General features: G+C 41.0%; 1 protein-coding gene across 2 annotated transcripts in view; it reads left to right on the forward strand.

Annotated features, from left to right (window-relative positions):
* GALK2 (galactokinase 2) overlaps nt 1-12,732 on the forward strand; it is a 46,957-nt gene extending 34,225 nt beyond the window's left edge. For both annotated transcript variants that reach the window (XM_039557768.1, XM_039557767.1), the window contains 2 exons: nt 5,227-5,428; nt 12,250-12,732. In XM_039557768.1, the coding sequence (XP_039413702.1) occupies nt 5,227-5,428; nt 12,250-12,457 (410 nt within the window). In that variant the 3' untranslated portion in view covers nt 12,458-12,732. The remainder of the gene's footprint in view (nt 1-5,226; nt 5,429-12,249) is intronic.
* The last annotated feature ends 3,499 nt before the right edge of the window (nt 12,733-16,231 follow it).

A 16,231-nucleotide genomic window follows, 5' to 3' on the forward strand; every position in this document is an offset into this window, starting at 1 on the left:
CATTCCCCACGTTTGGAGAAGTACAGATGGTTTATAAAGCCTCTCTAAACTTCTTGCAGTTGTTCCTTGGCCAACTCAAAATCCTGAGTTTAAAGCTCCCTTGCAAATGTTTACACACGGATTGCACTTGTGGCTTCTGAACATCTCTAGAAAAATAATATTTATTACTTTCTAAGATGCATTGTGCCATAATTTTGGCTTGGACTCGAGTGCTTCACAGAACATGTAGTGTGTGGTGATTGTGGGACATTAAGTATTTATAAGCTTCACCACAAAAGGATATTCTCCTGTAAAACATGTATTCCTTTAACCATGAAATGTTTTTTCTTCTTAAATGAGGTATTTTTTAAACCCATTTTTCCTTTTCATGTATAAAATTTTAATCTAATTCTGAAATTTAAACCTGAAAATGAAGTCACTATGGGACAAGCAGACATCCATTTGCTGTGTGGATTTGGCTGTTTAACTCCTATTTGTCCCCTGGAAAGAGAATTGTAAATCTGTGCTGCGAATCCACGAGTGGTGCTTGAACAGCCGCTCATGGGCGTTGATGGTGATCTCAGTGCAGGAGCAGCTTCCACACTCCCTGCACTGTAGGTGTAGGTGTAGGCAGGTGTGGGTGAGGGGGGTCTTGGGTGTTTTGTCAGGCGGCTCTGGGGTACAAAAAGCTCTCTCTGTGCATCAGTAGATGCCCTGTGTGACCAGAAGTTACACCTCCAAACCGATAGACCTGAGAGCACTTTCCAGTTCAAGGGTCCAGGTTCCTAGTTCAGCCTCACCCTGATCCATGTCATGGAGAAATTTTGGGACATACCAAACAAACAGAGATGTGGCTGCTCCAGGCAGATCCCATACCTGGAGGATGGAGGCTTTTGGGGTGTGCCACAGGTAGGCACAGACACTGAAGAGTCTAGGTTAGTTGCAAAAGCCTTGTTAAAGCCATCATTCCTCTGGAGGAAAAATCACTTTAAACCAGTAGTTATCACAATCTCAAAACAGGTGTCTGCTAAATGTGTCACCGAATCCAGCGGTGACTCGTCCCCTGGTTTACTTTCAGAGCCAGATTGCAAACAGTTACTTGAGCAGTCCCAGGAGAGTAACTGTTCCCCACTTCAAGTAAGGGGTTCACAATCTGGCTCAAATTAAAGCCATCTGGCAGCATTTTCTTATATACATTATGAGCCAGAAACCTTCAACCTCATCATGTTCAATCAGCAGGATGCCTAACAGAGAAGGGCACTATTCCACGTGGGTAATGGTGCTAGAAACTGTCCCCTACACGATTGCGCGTCCGTGAGCTTTTCCGGTTGTAAATTTCTAACAGTCCCATCAGCCATGTGCAGCTCATTAATCTACAGTGAAATGTATCTTTAGAAGCTGCCAAAGCAACTAGAAAAAAATATATAGCCTGGAGAGGTTGGTGTTTAGCTAAAGGTCAGATAGAATTGTGCAGGAAGCCTCTAAAGAAAGGAATCTGCTGAAGTTGAAGTTGTAACAAATAATATGAGTTGCTGAGAAGCCACAACGTTTACTTATACAGGAAAAAAAAATATCCTTTAAATGGACTGGACAGGTTTGCACAATTTTTGTAAAGCTAAAATTAAAAATATGACCATACAGTTGAAAATCCACAGTAAACGTTTCTGTTATATTTAGTTAACCCACAATTATTTGGGACTAATAGCCCAGATTTTTGTTTGTTTAGAGATTTTATATGGATTTTGGACAAGCTTTCATTAACATTAATCTGCTGGGTCACAGCAACTTGGAAGGTTCTTGCAGGTTCTTGCTGCAGTGCAATCTATTAGTGCCCTGGAAAGTGGCACCATTCTTTCAAGGGCATTTAGTGGTTTGTAAGTGGTTTGAATGTACCAGTTCATGGGTGACCTGACAGAAATCCTCTGCAGGAGCAAAGCTCAGAGAACTCAGAAGTAAGTTGAAGTGGGAGAAAACAGGCCTTTATTATAGTTTAGTGGATTAGGAAAGTATATTTACATTTTCAGTCGAATTAATTACCTAATTCCATACATTATAGTAGATTTAAGGATCCACAGATTTAAGAATCTGGCATTGGTTCCCTAAACCCTGCTTTTTATGCTCTCCTTTGAGCACCACAGAGGGTGAGACCATGTAACCCAGCTCTGTGCAGCCCTGCAAGGGTTTCTTTGAGGGCTTTATCTTTTCCTCTTTCAGAGCACTCCAGCCTTGGCTCAGATATAAAACTAATCAGGTGTGGACCCTCTGGTTTTGTTTCTTTTAACTGTGACAGAGCATGGCTTAGGAAATTGGCAGAGCCAATATACAAGCTGTGATGTAGCAAACAGATTCCAATATAGATGTAACTTTTGGAAATATCATCTGTATTCTATCTTCAGTTAGGTAGAGAGGGTTTGTTTGGACTACCCATCCAAACAGAAGAGATACAAGAAGGTTTCTGTATTATCAGAGGCTGTGTTTTGTGTTGAAAGCTGAAAATATATGAATCATTCCATTATTTTAGAATAAGACTTAAGAGAGTACCAAGCTGTTTGCTGCCCTGAAGATAATTTTGCCTGAGAAGAAAAGCAAGCTGTAACAAAAATTGTTAAACACAAACATAATTTTTTGGAAATAAAATGCTGCCCATAACAGACCAATAGCTAATGTCAGGATCCCAACCTTTAACCGATACTAATTTGGTAAAGGTCCCCAAAGGAGCCAGCAGATAGCACACAGCCACTCTCTGCTGCCTGCCAGGAGCCTGTTCCCAGTGAGAGGAGGCTGGAGCAAGGTAGCAAATTCCCCCTCCACCGGGAGGCTCTCCTGGGAGCCAGCACTGCCCAGGACACAGCTCAGGGCCCCTGGCTGGCAGCCAGAGCCGAGCACCCATTCTGGGTGCCAATTCCTACCATGGCAAGCACAACACAGCCCCAGAGGTTTGAAGGTAATCTGGCCAGTAGAGCATTGCTCTACCAAAGGGTGGTCTCCGAATCAATCACAGCCTTTGGCAAGTCTGTGGCCCGACAATTGAAACCAGACATGTTTTCAGTTCATTCTTTGGGTTACTACTGTTCGATGGTGATTTACAAGAGAGGGTGAGCTATGGCAATCTCTCACGCAACTTTAGATATTCCCTAAACGAATGCACATTTAGAAATCTCCTTGCTCTCAAACAATGCTTCATAAGAAAAGAATATTTAAAGAGAAACCATCCTTAAAAACAGGCCAAGCTGCCTTTCTTCAGCGTTCAAAAGTACTGAGGCACCACTTTGCAAAACACAGTGAAACTAACTCCAGCAGCAACAAAATCAGAAACCAAAATATGCTCTTCCTGTGTGATATTCTCAAGTCCATGTTTCTGGGGGGCACCCAATTTTCTCATTTCTGTCCTAGTTTGAAATGCTTTCAGAAGGCCTGTTCACAAGACAAACAGCACAGGGTTTCTCAGTAGCAGGCTGTATTGAATTACAAAATAAATAGGAGCAGAAGCAGTATCAGCAGTAGCAGAACATTGCTATGTTAAATGTTTCTGTCTCATTTTAGACTACTTGTGTCTCAGCACTATTTTCAGCATCTACAGTTGTGAAATGCTCTGGAGAAATAAAAAGGCATTATAGAGGTGCTGATGGAGTTTTAGTCTGTAAGGGTTGCTGTCTGGAGTGTACAATATGAGAGACTTCATACTGGACCTAATTTTATTTCCAGTCTTTCAAGGAAGATGTCTACATATATTTGCAAATGTAGATTGCTGAAAGTGTCAGAAGTGGCTCCAGAACTTGGCAGTCTCCACAGAACAGCCAAGTAGGAACCCTGTGGGTCTGGGTCAGACAGCAAGTTCTATTTTAAATACAGGGCTGATCTTGCTTCTCCTTTTACCTCTGAGTGTTTTATCAGCCATTTTAGAAAGCAAGAGAGATCAGGAGTTGAATAGAGAGAGAAACCTCACTCTAAAGGAGAATTTACACGCAGAAAGAAGATGAAGTGCTCTAACTAGGCTTTGCTGTGCTAAAATAAGGAAATGTAGTGCAGTAGGTGCTCCATATAGAGGTTAAAGTCCATTAATATTTACCACCCAAAGAGCTCAAGCAAGCCAATTTAGTCATAAATTAAATTATGTCAGGCATGCTTCTGGTGAACAATACTTCCTAAATAGTAGCCATGGTATTAAAGCAAACAGAACTATATTGGGAGAGGAAAACAATAAACTACAGCACAAGCTTGGGAACAGCAGTTCAAGTCTCAGATATTAGTTGCAAACCAAACCTTCCTGTAAATATGGGTGGCTTGTGGAGTCTTTAACCACAGCCATCTCCTTCCTTTTTATGCCCCATTATTCAGGCTTGATGGAGGTCTCTACCCTGATGGCCACACAGGTTTGGGCACCCCCCTGACCATTCCCAGGGGAATTGATTTTTTATGGCACAATAGAAAAAGTTTAGCCAAAATCTTTGCACTAGTGTGTGATCTTAGTAGGTCAGTACTAATCAGTACCTGTCTGGGCTTGGCATCTCTTCACATCCACACAGGCAGCACTAACACTTTGGCAAGTAACCTATACCAAAAATAACCCCTGAAAACCAAAGTGAAAGCACCTGTTCTCTTCCCTGTACCTTTATTCCAGTATTATTTACAGTCACAGTGAGCCTGCATTGTTGAGAAAAGAAAAAAAAAAAAAGAAAAACCTGGGTGGTGTTTTTTGTGGTTTGGTGGTTGGTTTTTTTTTCAAGCAAAGGTCCATCTGCACAGTTCCATAATTGATGCAGATTTGGCCTGGAGCAGCCACGCACAAGGCCCTGGGCTAGCAGCTGCTGGCTGACAGCTGCCTGCAGGGCACTGGGGACCCTCCAGGTGTTCTTCTGCCTCTGTTCTGCTGCTATTGAAAACCTGGAAGCTTTAGATTAATGCCCTAATGCTGTTGCTGCCAACCCTTGCACTTCTGCCTTGCTCCTGCAAAGTCAGAGGAGAAACCAAGCCCGTTCAGCGGCACAGAAAATAAACACAGCATGTGCATGAAGTTGTCAAAATGAAAAAAGATGTGTACATTGCATTTTGATAAACTCTAAACATTATTTTTTATTAGGGCTTTTAAAGAAGATGTAGGTGAGCTTTTGCAGAAGACTTCTAGAGAGTTTAGACTTTTTTAGAGAGTTCTCATATAAAGGATGAATTGCTAAAAAGCCACAATTCTGTTATGGTTTTGTATGTTCTTTTTGTAATGAATAGTAATGCAGCTTTCTTTTTGTGTAGTTTCCACCTTTAAGTTACACCAGCGTGCAAAGCACGTGTACAGTGAGGCTGCCAGAGTGCTGGAATTCAAGAAGATTTGCAGTGAAGCACCTGCCAATGCACTCCAGCTGCTGGGAGAATTAATGAAGCAGAGCCATATCAGCTGCAGGGAGATGTATGAGTGCAGCTGTCCTGAACTGGACCGGCTGGTCGACATCTGCCTGTAAGTTCTGACCACAAGGAAGAGTAACCGTCTGTGGAGAATACGGTTCGAATTGAGGAGAAAATATGACATCCTTGGCTATTGCAATCTTAAAATGAAAGTATTCTTGTCTCTTATTACAAAATTAATCTCCTGCAGGGACATTACATGGTCAATTGTTTCCCTGCTGACATCTGTAATACTTTCAGATGAAAGCTACGGTTTATGGCTTTATTACAGATTTTGCTTTTGGACTGACTCATCGTCACAAGTGTTACGTGAGACTGTTGGCTACTCTTTTGTAACTTGTAGAAGAAGTCAAAAGTGGTTTTCTTAAAACGTCATGTTACTTGTTCTATCTGAACTGTTACTTTTTCTGTACCTTTTATAATTATAGCATCATAGAACAATTTGGATTGGAAGGGACCTTAAACATCGTCGCATTCCAACTCCCCTGCCATGGGGCACCTTGCACCAGGCCAGGTTTCTCAGAGCCCCATCCAGCCTGGTCTTGGACAATTCCAGGGATGGGGCATCCACAGTTTCTCTGGGCAACCTGTGCCAGTGCCTCGTGGCTCTTATAGGAAAGAATTTCTTTCCAATATCTAATCTATATCTACCTTTTTCATGTTTTTTTAACCATTTCAGTACTGCTGCCACAGGAGTTCCAGGGCATAAGCAAGCTGTTTTACTGTCTTAGGTTGTCTTGCAATTATAATGAAATGTAGTCAAGTGCTATTTGCATTTTTTCAACTAAAAACTAAGTTGTCCAGAGTATCAGATAGGTTGAACAGCATTTCACCATTTCAAAAATGAGTGTGTTAACTGTTACAGGGGCTGACACTCTGCTTCTCTCTGTGCTGTCTGAACTTTCCACATACAATTAAGTCTCCATCTCTGCCCTAGCAGTATTCTTTCTGCTGGGACTCCTTCCTGACTCATTTTGGTCACAAGGAAACAATCTCAATTCCAAAGCGCATTCCCTGAGTGCCATTTTGTCCCTTCTCTTCTCCCACACACAGGTTGTTATGGTATCAGGCTGTTGTTTCCATGACTCAGCTACAGGGGACAATGAGATCTGGTACAATCATGTGTTAATACACAAAGTAAAAACAAGCACATCGTGCATAGCATTTCATCCCTACCACGGGGTTAGCATGAAACAATGTACACATTTCAGTCCTTAACTTCTGTTTTTCTGGTACATTTAATCGTGGGACAGACATCTTATGCTGACTTTGAACTAAATTCAGTGCCTCTAGAAGGAATTCAGTGGTTGGTGATCATTTTAACAGTGGCTGGGGGAAAAAAACAGTTGCCCACCTGGGCTGTCCCATCTCTACTCCATCCCTGCCTCTGCCCCAGCCACCCTGTCCCACCTGCTTCCCACAGTCCCATAACGGCTCCTGATGATGCCACCTTCCTGATTCTGCCCCTAATTGTTCCTGCTTCTCCTTGGAGAAGGGTGTGCTTAGTTTGGGGAAACTCTGCCCTAAGCCAGACTATTACTGCCCTGCCAGAAGGGAAATGGAAGGTGACACAAGTGTTTGCAGGCCTGAGGTCAAGAAATGTTTCACTGTCTTGTAGAAGCAAATATCTCTTACATCTTTTCAGTCTTGAAGAAAATAAATTGTTTCAATTTGAAGCTAAAAAAAATTAAATAATTAATACCTTACCACCTTTATCAGCTTTTTTTAAAATTAACTGAGAAATAAGTCTGGCTTAGAATGAAAATACGAATTTTATGAGCATGCAATTTACCATATGCCTTTTTACTTCTGCACCCATGGATTTTTTAAGTTGCACTACCCATTTATGAGGTTTGTAAATCAACAGAGTACAAACCAGATGATTATTTAGGTGAGTCTGATTTCTTTTGCAGACAAGATGGAATGGCCTTCAAGGCAGAAAGCTACAAACTTAAAAACTGAGCAGAAGACTTCTGAACATTGACAGATTATTTTGCATATGGGATACACGTGCTGTTTTGTGCTAAAACACAAAGCAGCCTGATAGCTACTGGACAGACTGATAGCAGTTGAGCAGAAAAAGTTTTGATTCTTCTCTTAGGAGCCAATCCAGAGTGTAGCTCACGGGCTGTGTTCAGTTTATTGTATCACACAGTGATCACATCATACAATAAGCTGTGACAGTCACTCAGCAGGGCAGTTCCACCAGAGTTATCCCAGCTGCTCAAAGGGAGCCACTGATCTGTGTGTGAGAAGGGAGAACTATCTCCAGGGGCAGCTGAAGACAGAAACTGAGCTCTACTGAATTGTCAAAAATCTTGGGCAACGAAGCCTTGATCCGGTGCAAGGCATCAGCACTGCCCATTCTGAGACACAACTGACAGGGCAAGAGCCTTAAAACTTAACATCTGCATTGCTTTTAGGTACAGTAACTGCCTGGAGCTGATGCCTCCATCAGTGGCATCCAGTGACTGCACTTGGCAGACCTGAGGAGCCCATTCTGACAGGGCCTGTTCTCAGAAAAGCTGGGAGGAAAGCGTCCTGCCCTGTGCAGGGAAAAACAAGCAAGTACAAACTGGCCAGATCTGCTCTGCAGCGTGGAGTTACCTGTGCCACGTTCCAGTAAACCAGCAAGGATGGCAGCCACAGCCTCTGGCAGTGGAAGCTCAGCACAGGCATGGAAATTGTGTTCCCTATTTGTGCTGAGCTCTGTGCTTCCATGGTGATGCAGCTCCAGCCGGCTCAGGCAGGGAGACACTGGCTGCCAGGCAGGAGCACAGCCACAGCACCAAAAGGAAAGCAGCCGTTAGGATTTTTCTAAATTAAATTAAAACTCGTCAGAGTATTTCAGTTCCAGGGAGCGAAATACAAATAGTAAAGGAAAAAAGTGGTGTGTGTGCCCACATTACATCAGATTTCTGATTCACCAGCAGAAGAGCCCACAGAATATGATGGGCAGAGCTAAGTACCACAGTGGAGTGTCATTCACGTGAAATGATTTCACGTTAATATATTAAAATTATTTAATCTGGTTTTTTTAAATTGTATTCTTTGTAGAGAAGTAAATTGTTCATTATTCTTTACAGTCTTGTCCCATTGAGAGTATTTCCTAAGAAATGCATCTTTTTGCTCTAGAAGTTTAGTATTAAATCTTTTTCTGATTCAGTAATTAGATTTCTAAAAGTGCATTGCTATTCTGGATGAATGCAGCTTAAGCCAGCATCTAATTCTGGGAAAAAAAGTCATAACTTTTCTCAAGTTGTACATTAAAAAACCTAAAGGACATAAAATCACTAGTCACTCTAGGAAGACTTGGCTGATGTGATTATAGAAATGGCTGGGAACTACATAAATTACATTCTTTACTTACGATGATATACAGCTGCCCTGTAACTTTCAAAAGACTTTCCAAAAATACATTCCACAGAATTGCCTGAGTCCATTGCTGCTCTCTCCTTACAAGGTTTAAACTGTGAAGAATAATCTGCATATCCAGATGTTTTCTGTTTTGCCTAGATCTTTATGTTTTACTGTATAACCTCTGCCAAGAAAGAAAGGGATCCATACTTGCTGTGGTTTGTAGTGCTGAAAACTGTAACCACGAGTTGGTCAGTTGTTTTTTTTCATTTTGCAAAGACCGAAGACTTGTACTTTCTGTAACCTACCTCATGTAGTTAGTTGCTGGTTTACCTGTTGGTCTTTTAAAGCAGGTAACACAGCAGACTTACTAAGCAATTTAGGGACAAAAAATTGGATGTGAGCTCCTGAGTAAGTTACGTACTGTTAAAAATCTCTCAGTCCTTAGTGTTGCACATAACTCACGTTCACTCTCTCATTCTCCATCTTTTGGTGCTATAAATCCTGGTAACTTTTGTGCTCCCAGCCATGCCTTTTACATGGCAGACAGCTGAATCCTCTCTGACCACTTTTAAAAGATAGAGATTATACATTATGTGCAGGTGCATTATGGTAGCCAGGACGATTCTGCATTTTGTCAAGACTCTTACCATTACCACTGGTGATTTTCTTAAAGCTGCAAAGCCTGCAATCATGGCATAATTTGAAATTTCAACAAAGCCAGAAAGGCTTAAAGATGCTATTCAAATGCAAACTACTATAAACCAGACTAAGTACAATCCCCCCATTTATATATTAAAATATTACCATGTTAACGCCACGCTTTCTGAAAAACCACTTCATAACTTTAAGTATTTCAAGTTAACAATATTGTTCGGGTTTTTTTCACCTCTTAACACCACAATTGTTTTTAAAATGGACTACTGTCATGTCTTGCCTACTGTTCCCATATACCAAACTATGAGATTTCTATTTTTACTCCTTTCCTTTATTCTTTTATTCTTCTTTCCTTTGCTGCAGTACTCATATTTTTACTCTCATTTATGCCCCCAAAGCTAATTCTCTTTGTATCCAATGAAGACTGGAACAAGATACATAAAGGCTTCCAGAAGCAAAGGCCAGAACCTGAGACTGGGGGTTGAGTGCCCCCAGCCCCAGACTCCAGCCACGTTCTCTCTCCTCCTTGTGTGCTCCATCTCTCCCTGCATTCCATGTCCTGGCACTGCAGCCCAGCCCAGCAGCACACAGGGCCTTTCCCACACATGAAACCCACAGCTCCCACTGCGTGGGTGAGCTCCCCATCCACAAGATTGTCTGCTCAGACTCCTCTTCAAAAACCCATCTAGATGCCAGTGCACAAGAAGAGTGTCTGGCCAGGAATCCCACTTTACCAGAGGGGTCCAGCTTAGTATTGAACTGATTAAGACTTCAATGAGACAATTTCAGACCTGTTCCAAAGACAACTGCCTTGTGTTTGACCTAGATGCCTCCCAGGCACCACATCTCCTGCAGACACAGAATTGGGTGCTCACTCCAGAATCTGTGTAATATTAGGTACCCAGTTTTCAGATGGTGCAGCACTGCCCATCAGGTTCCTCAGCAGTAAGCCCCAAGTGGCTGCTATCACCACATTTGACACTGTTAAGCCACAGTATTTTGAAACACAGTGACTTCAGCTCTGCAACAGGCATATTTTCTGTCTACTTTATGCTTTATTTCAACTAAGTATTTGAAAATGACTCAGTAAAAATGAGGCATGAGCATGACCACAGAGAATTATGAAATCAATAAAAGGTTTAGAACAATTCTGAAGGGATTTCAGTTGCCTACCAAAATAAAAGCCAGACACCATCTGAAATACTAAGTTCTAACTGAAGTAACAGAACAAATGAGTACAGACAGTTGATTTACCAGACTCTGAAAAGTGGATTGGGCCTTATAAAGTCAATGGGAATTTCCTTATTGATTGCAACTGCGACTGGATTGGATCCTGCTCATTTTAGGAGGTTGCTCCATGGACTAGAAACTACCAAAATTGCATCAGAGAATGAGTGGCTTACAGGAATAACAAGAAGTAAAATAAAACACCAACAGGAAACACAGAATGAACATAAAATCGAGTCAATATGAAGGGTGGCACCACACAGACACACTGAAGAAAGTGTTTCTGTTCAAGAAGAGATGTGTGTTTAGAATCAAACACATATGCAAGTACTTGCTTGAAATATGACCTAAACCTCTACTAACCCAGCACTACACCAGATTCATTTAACATAAAATGCACACATGAAAAATTACAACAGCCCACTCAGAATGAGCTGTCATTTTCCAGTGCTATCACATGATGTTGTCTCTCCCTCTAACATATTCTAGGGCTGGTGAATCTCTCTGCACATGGCTACTGGAAACACATCGAAATATTTGTTTGTAAATCAGACTAGATCTCCCACGAGAATAAGATTTCAGATGAGTTTTCTAAATCTGACTGGTTCTGTTCTCATTAGGTTAGAAAAGCCCCAAAGTAATTTATTACATGGTGTTTCCCTACTTTTTCTGAGTCGCAGTAAAGATCAGGAACACAGGTAAGCAACCTATTGAAAATAATTCTAAATTCTGATGAGAAGGCATCTGAGTCTTGCAATGGAACAGCATGGGATTTGCTCTAGGACATTTCTAGCAGGCCAGTATCGTGAGGCTGGGAATGGTTTATATTTTGGATGTCATTTATTTGTCATTGTTCTTTCTGTTCACACTCCTCATTAAGAGCATTTTTTTCTTTTGGGACTACATTCTTACTTTACCTCTACTGCTGTCAGTCTTAAGTTCGTAAGGTTCCTCTAAAGAGAGATACCCAACTCTGTCCATTCAGCATAAACAGTAGTTTATGTGAGTTTATTTATACAGAGTGCAGTGACTCTATGACTTTTTGAGAGTCTCTGAACTCTCCTTTTCTTGACTGGCATGCTCGGCAGTCCTGCAGAAGCCTGTGAATCTTCAGCATGGTTTAGATCTGTCCTGGAAGAATAGAGCTATTTGTCTTTGCCACATTAGAAAATGGCTTGCATGACTACATCCTGTGCAATTAGTTTATGAACCCTCTTTTGTTATTTTTGTCATGTATTTCTGTTTTCACTTCTGATGTCTTATGAATGTTGCTAACACAATTCCTTTCTTCTCCCGCTTTCTTCATCTCAGCTGCGCTGTGATCCTAAAAACAGCTGATGTTGAAGCATTACAAAACAGGGGGACTTTTGGAACTGACAGAAATGACTATATTGCAGTTTAAAGCGTCAGCACTTTTCTTTGGTCCAAAAGGGTAACTGCAAATTGCTGTAGTGTTACATACAAGCAAGTATACAAAGCAACAAGTATACAAGTATACAAGCAACCTCAGAAAAATCAGATGACATGGGAATACTCAAAACACATCTGAGTTTTCCATATGAATTTTATATAAGACAAAGTACCCCTTTTTGGTTTATTTTACATGATTTTTTCCCTGTTATTTTGTTTTAGGCAATTTGGGGCCATCGGGTCACGTCTGACTGGAGCTGGATGGGGTGGCTGCACTGTGTCAATGGTGCCTACTGACAAGCTGAACACTTTCCTAAAAAATGTAAAAAAAGCTTATTACCAAACGGATGGCCAAAGGTTAGCGGTGGAGAATAACAGTCTGTTTGCTACCAAACCTGGGAGAGGAGCTTTGGTTTTTGTTGAGGCCTAAAGAACATAAAAATTTTAAAGAAACTATGTAGAGCATGTAGAACTGGCAGTACTTCCCATGCCACAGTAAACGAATGCTTTTTCTGGTTTGTATAGTAACGAGCGGTTGCTATTATCAAAATACATTTCTGAAGAAGCAATTAAAAGAAAACTCTTTGATTATAAAAGTCCTTTTTTTCCCATATCAAATATATCTTTCAGTATAAATATTGATTTACTAAAGGCTATCAATGGGGAAAACTGAAATTGAAATAAAGATGATACTTTGTTACAGTGTCTCTCTCTTCTTTTCCCTTTACTGTCATAAAATAGAGACCAGGTGTGCAATGAGCTGCCTCAGTGGAGGGAGGGGACCTTGCAGTGTTTGCAGGGCTGTTCAGTGCTTTTTCTCTTCAGGTCCTGGACATTGTTTTGTTTGGAGTGTTCTGTAAAAAGGAAGATTAAACTGAAGCATTCAAAAAATTGGAAGGACTTTGCTAAACATTGGAAGTTTTATACTGTCCACAAGCAGGATAATTACTGTTGTAAGTAATGATAATATTGGAGGAGCACCTGCAGGCCAAGTGAAGCATTAGGAATACATGTTAAGTAGGACAGCTTTTCTCCTAGCAGTATTTCTTAGGTATCTTTGTGCAAGATGACTTGGTATGAAAGTTTCAACAAATAGGAATGCAGTTCATGAGCTGCATGATGTGACAGCCTAAGTGAATGAGCACATCATGAAGCAAAGTTGGATTTTGAGTTACCCAAACACCATACTCTGATGCTTGAGCCCCAGCTGTCCCAGCTTCTGCATTGTAGAACATTTGTGTTTTATGCAAAACTATTACAAAGGACTAAATATGATGCACTAACCATGTAAAAAAAAAAACAATTAAAACTTAAAAGGAATAATTAATGAGAGAATTTACTCAGTGGTACTAAGCAAAAGTAAGTTCTAGGCAGGACCAAGGGAAAATATCATTGATGTTACTGACAAATTCTGACCTTGCCCCCACTTTCTGCTCCTGCCACCTCCTGTAACTGCTCTGCCAGCACAGACCCACAATTCATAACCTGCCTCCTCAGCAGGGGAAATGATTGTGATTGCAGAAGGGATCCTGTACATCAGGATCCCCCAAAGATGTCTTAACCCTGCTCCCGAGGGGAAAGTCAGGCTCCTGTGGCCTCTCTCTTGCACAAACTTCCACTTCTCTGCTCTCTCCAAAAAAACCAAAGAGATTTGGTCGTGTCACAGCCCTTGCAGCCATAAAAGACACAGCAAGAGTTGGCCCTGGGCACATTTTTGTGATGCTAAGCACAAGTTAATGTCCAGAAGTCTGCATCAAATTAGAGATCTCTCAGATTTTCTGTACATTACCCATGCTAATTCAGGCCAAACCCAAATTCTCAGAGGCTCCTAATTCTGTGAGAGGACTCTGCCAAATCTGAGCACAGCAGATGAACAACAGCCAATGCAAACTACCAGATCTTTTCAGGAACCTCAGAGGAGAATGTCATGGCATTAATATCAGTAGAGAAGATTTCTTATTTCTGACAACCAGGAAAAGTGGAACAGACTGCTTTGGTCAAGTAAATCAAAAGGATGGGGTCTGGGCACAAGGAGGGGGGACAAAAAGATGATTTTTAGGGAGGACAGTTAAAAGGATGCATGTGAGAAGGGAAAAGCAAAGGACAGGGGAAACAGTTCTGAACAATAGGCAGAATTATAGAATGGGCTGATCTTTAACAGTCCCTATTGCCATCCTTGAAAATTTAGTATCTTGTAACCCATTTGTAAGGTACAGTAGATATACTATGCCTTCAAATATACCTGTAAATATAGGACTCCAAAAAGTAAAAACCAAGTAAGGATCTTCAAGAATGTCTAAGATAACCATAGAGATTTTAAAGAAAATAATACCGATGCTTTGTTACCAACTGCCTAATGAAATACAATCCTGAGCTTACTCCAGTGAGTTCCTATTATCCTGTCATAAAAATGGAGCAGAACAGAGTTCATACCAGTCCTTTTATTAAGATATTTGCATTGAACTTTAGTTCACCTGGATTCATGGAAGCACTAATCAGTGTATGAGCAGAATAAAAATATATTAGGGGTTTTTTTTCTTCTTTTTAAGTTGAGCATGACACACAAAGTCATAGAATCTTCCCCAAAACATGCAGGCTGCAGTACATTTCAAAATTTTTCTGTCACTGAATCTTATAAATTATATTCTCATAAAAAAAGAAAACAGGAAACTGGCAGAGTATGAAAGAATAAAACCAAAAGTTCTAAACTTCTGATAAATCTCTTTCCCAGTAAAATTTAGACATAATTTTCATTGAAAAACCTACAGAATTCGAACTATTTACATAAAAAGGGCACTCAAGCATTTTTATTTACTGACTGCATGTAGGGAGTAAATGTTTCTTTTTTAACAAACAAACAAAACAGTGCTTGGGTTTTTTTTTTTGTTTGCTTTTTAAACCTTTAAAGACCTGTTTCTACGTAATAGCAAAACTCCCCAATGATCAGAGCATGAGAATGATAAGCAGCAAGGATATTAGTAGTACATCTAATATACCAGCAAGAAGATTTTGATTTTGATGAAAATTCTGAAGTCTAAAGCAGCAGCTCATGAGCATATTGCCTACGCAAGAATTTCCAGGTCTGTAGTTTTAGAAGCTTTTCCTGACTACCTTTTAAAAATCTCTTCTCTAGCTAGAGTAACACTAATTGGTGAATCAGATCATAGAATTGTTTAGGTTGGAAAAGACCTCTAAGACCATCAAATCCAACCACTGAGCCAGCACTAAGTCCACCACGGACCGGGTCCCCAAGTGCCACATCTACACATCTTTTAAACCCCTCCAGGGATGGCGACTCCACCACTGCCCTGGGCAGCTCTTCCAGTGCTTGACAATCCTTTCCATGAATAATTTTTTCTGAATATCCAGTCTAAACCTCCTCTGGTGAAACTGCTGATAAACTATGGAAAGCTGCTCAGTGAGCACTTCCACCAGGTCCCTCGGTTCGCTTGGGTGGATCCATCCAGCCCCAGAGTCTTGTGAGTGTTGAAGTCGAGTGGCAGTGAAGTCACTGACCAGCTCTCTTTGGATTACGGGTGCTTCATTCTGCTCCCTGTCCCTCTCCTTCAGCTCAGGGGGTTTGGTACCCAGAGAACAACTGCTCTTACTATTAATGCCTTCTCTGACTCAGTCTAAGTACCTCAGGCATTTCCTTGTCCTTTGTCACTGTTTCCTGCTGCACTCAATAAAGGTTAGCACGAGCTATGATTATCCATGGAGTGTAATTTTATCTTAAGGCCTGACTGTAATTCATTCAGCCACGAGTTTAATCTTAGTGTGCAGTAAATGGGCTCTAAACCTTTCCAAAAAGGATCTGGAATGGAGACACTGTTAGACATCCGGGTGCAGCATCACTGCCTGGTGCCATATTAATACTCTGCATTATGGTAATCCCACTGACATGTACATCTTCATCACTGCATTTGCTGACTGTGTCTCTCATACACAGGAACATGCTCGTCCTCTGAAATAGCAGGAGAGCAATTCTACCATTCACTCAACAGGAGGGGATCACTCTGTGTTTGACGTTGGCTGTCTTGGACACAGCACACACACACATGGCAACCTAATATATAGTAATTACTTACATAACATTTTCAGGAATAGTGGTTTCTAGTTAATATGATCTGAATGCCAACTTTTATTTTAGCAACTGCTGGGTGCTTAGTCAGTATAATCCTTCTGAAATTCTTCTGCAGGTCCA

Source organism: Corvus cornix, chromosome 10 (genome assembly GCF_000738735.6).
Source record: "Corvus cornix cornix isolate S_Up_H32 chromosome 10, ASM73873v5, whole genome shotgun sequence".
NCBI lineage: Eukaryota > Metazoa > Chordata > Aves > Passeriformes > Corvidae > Corvus > Corvus cornix.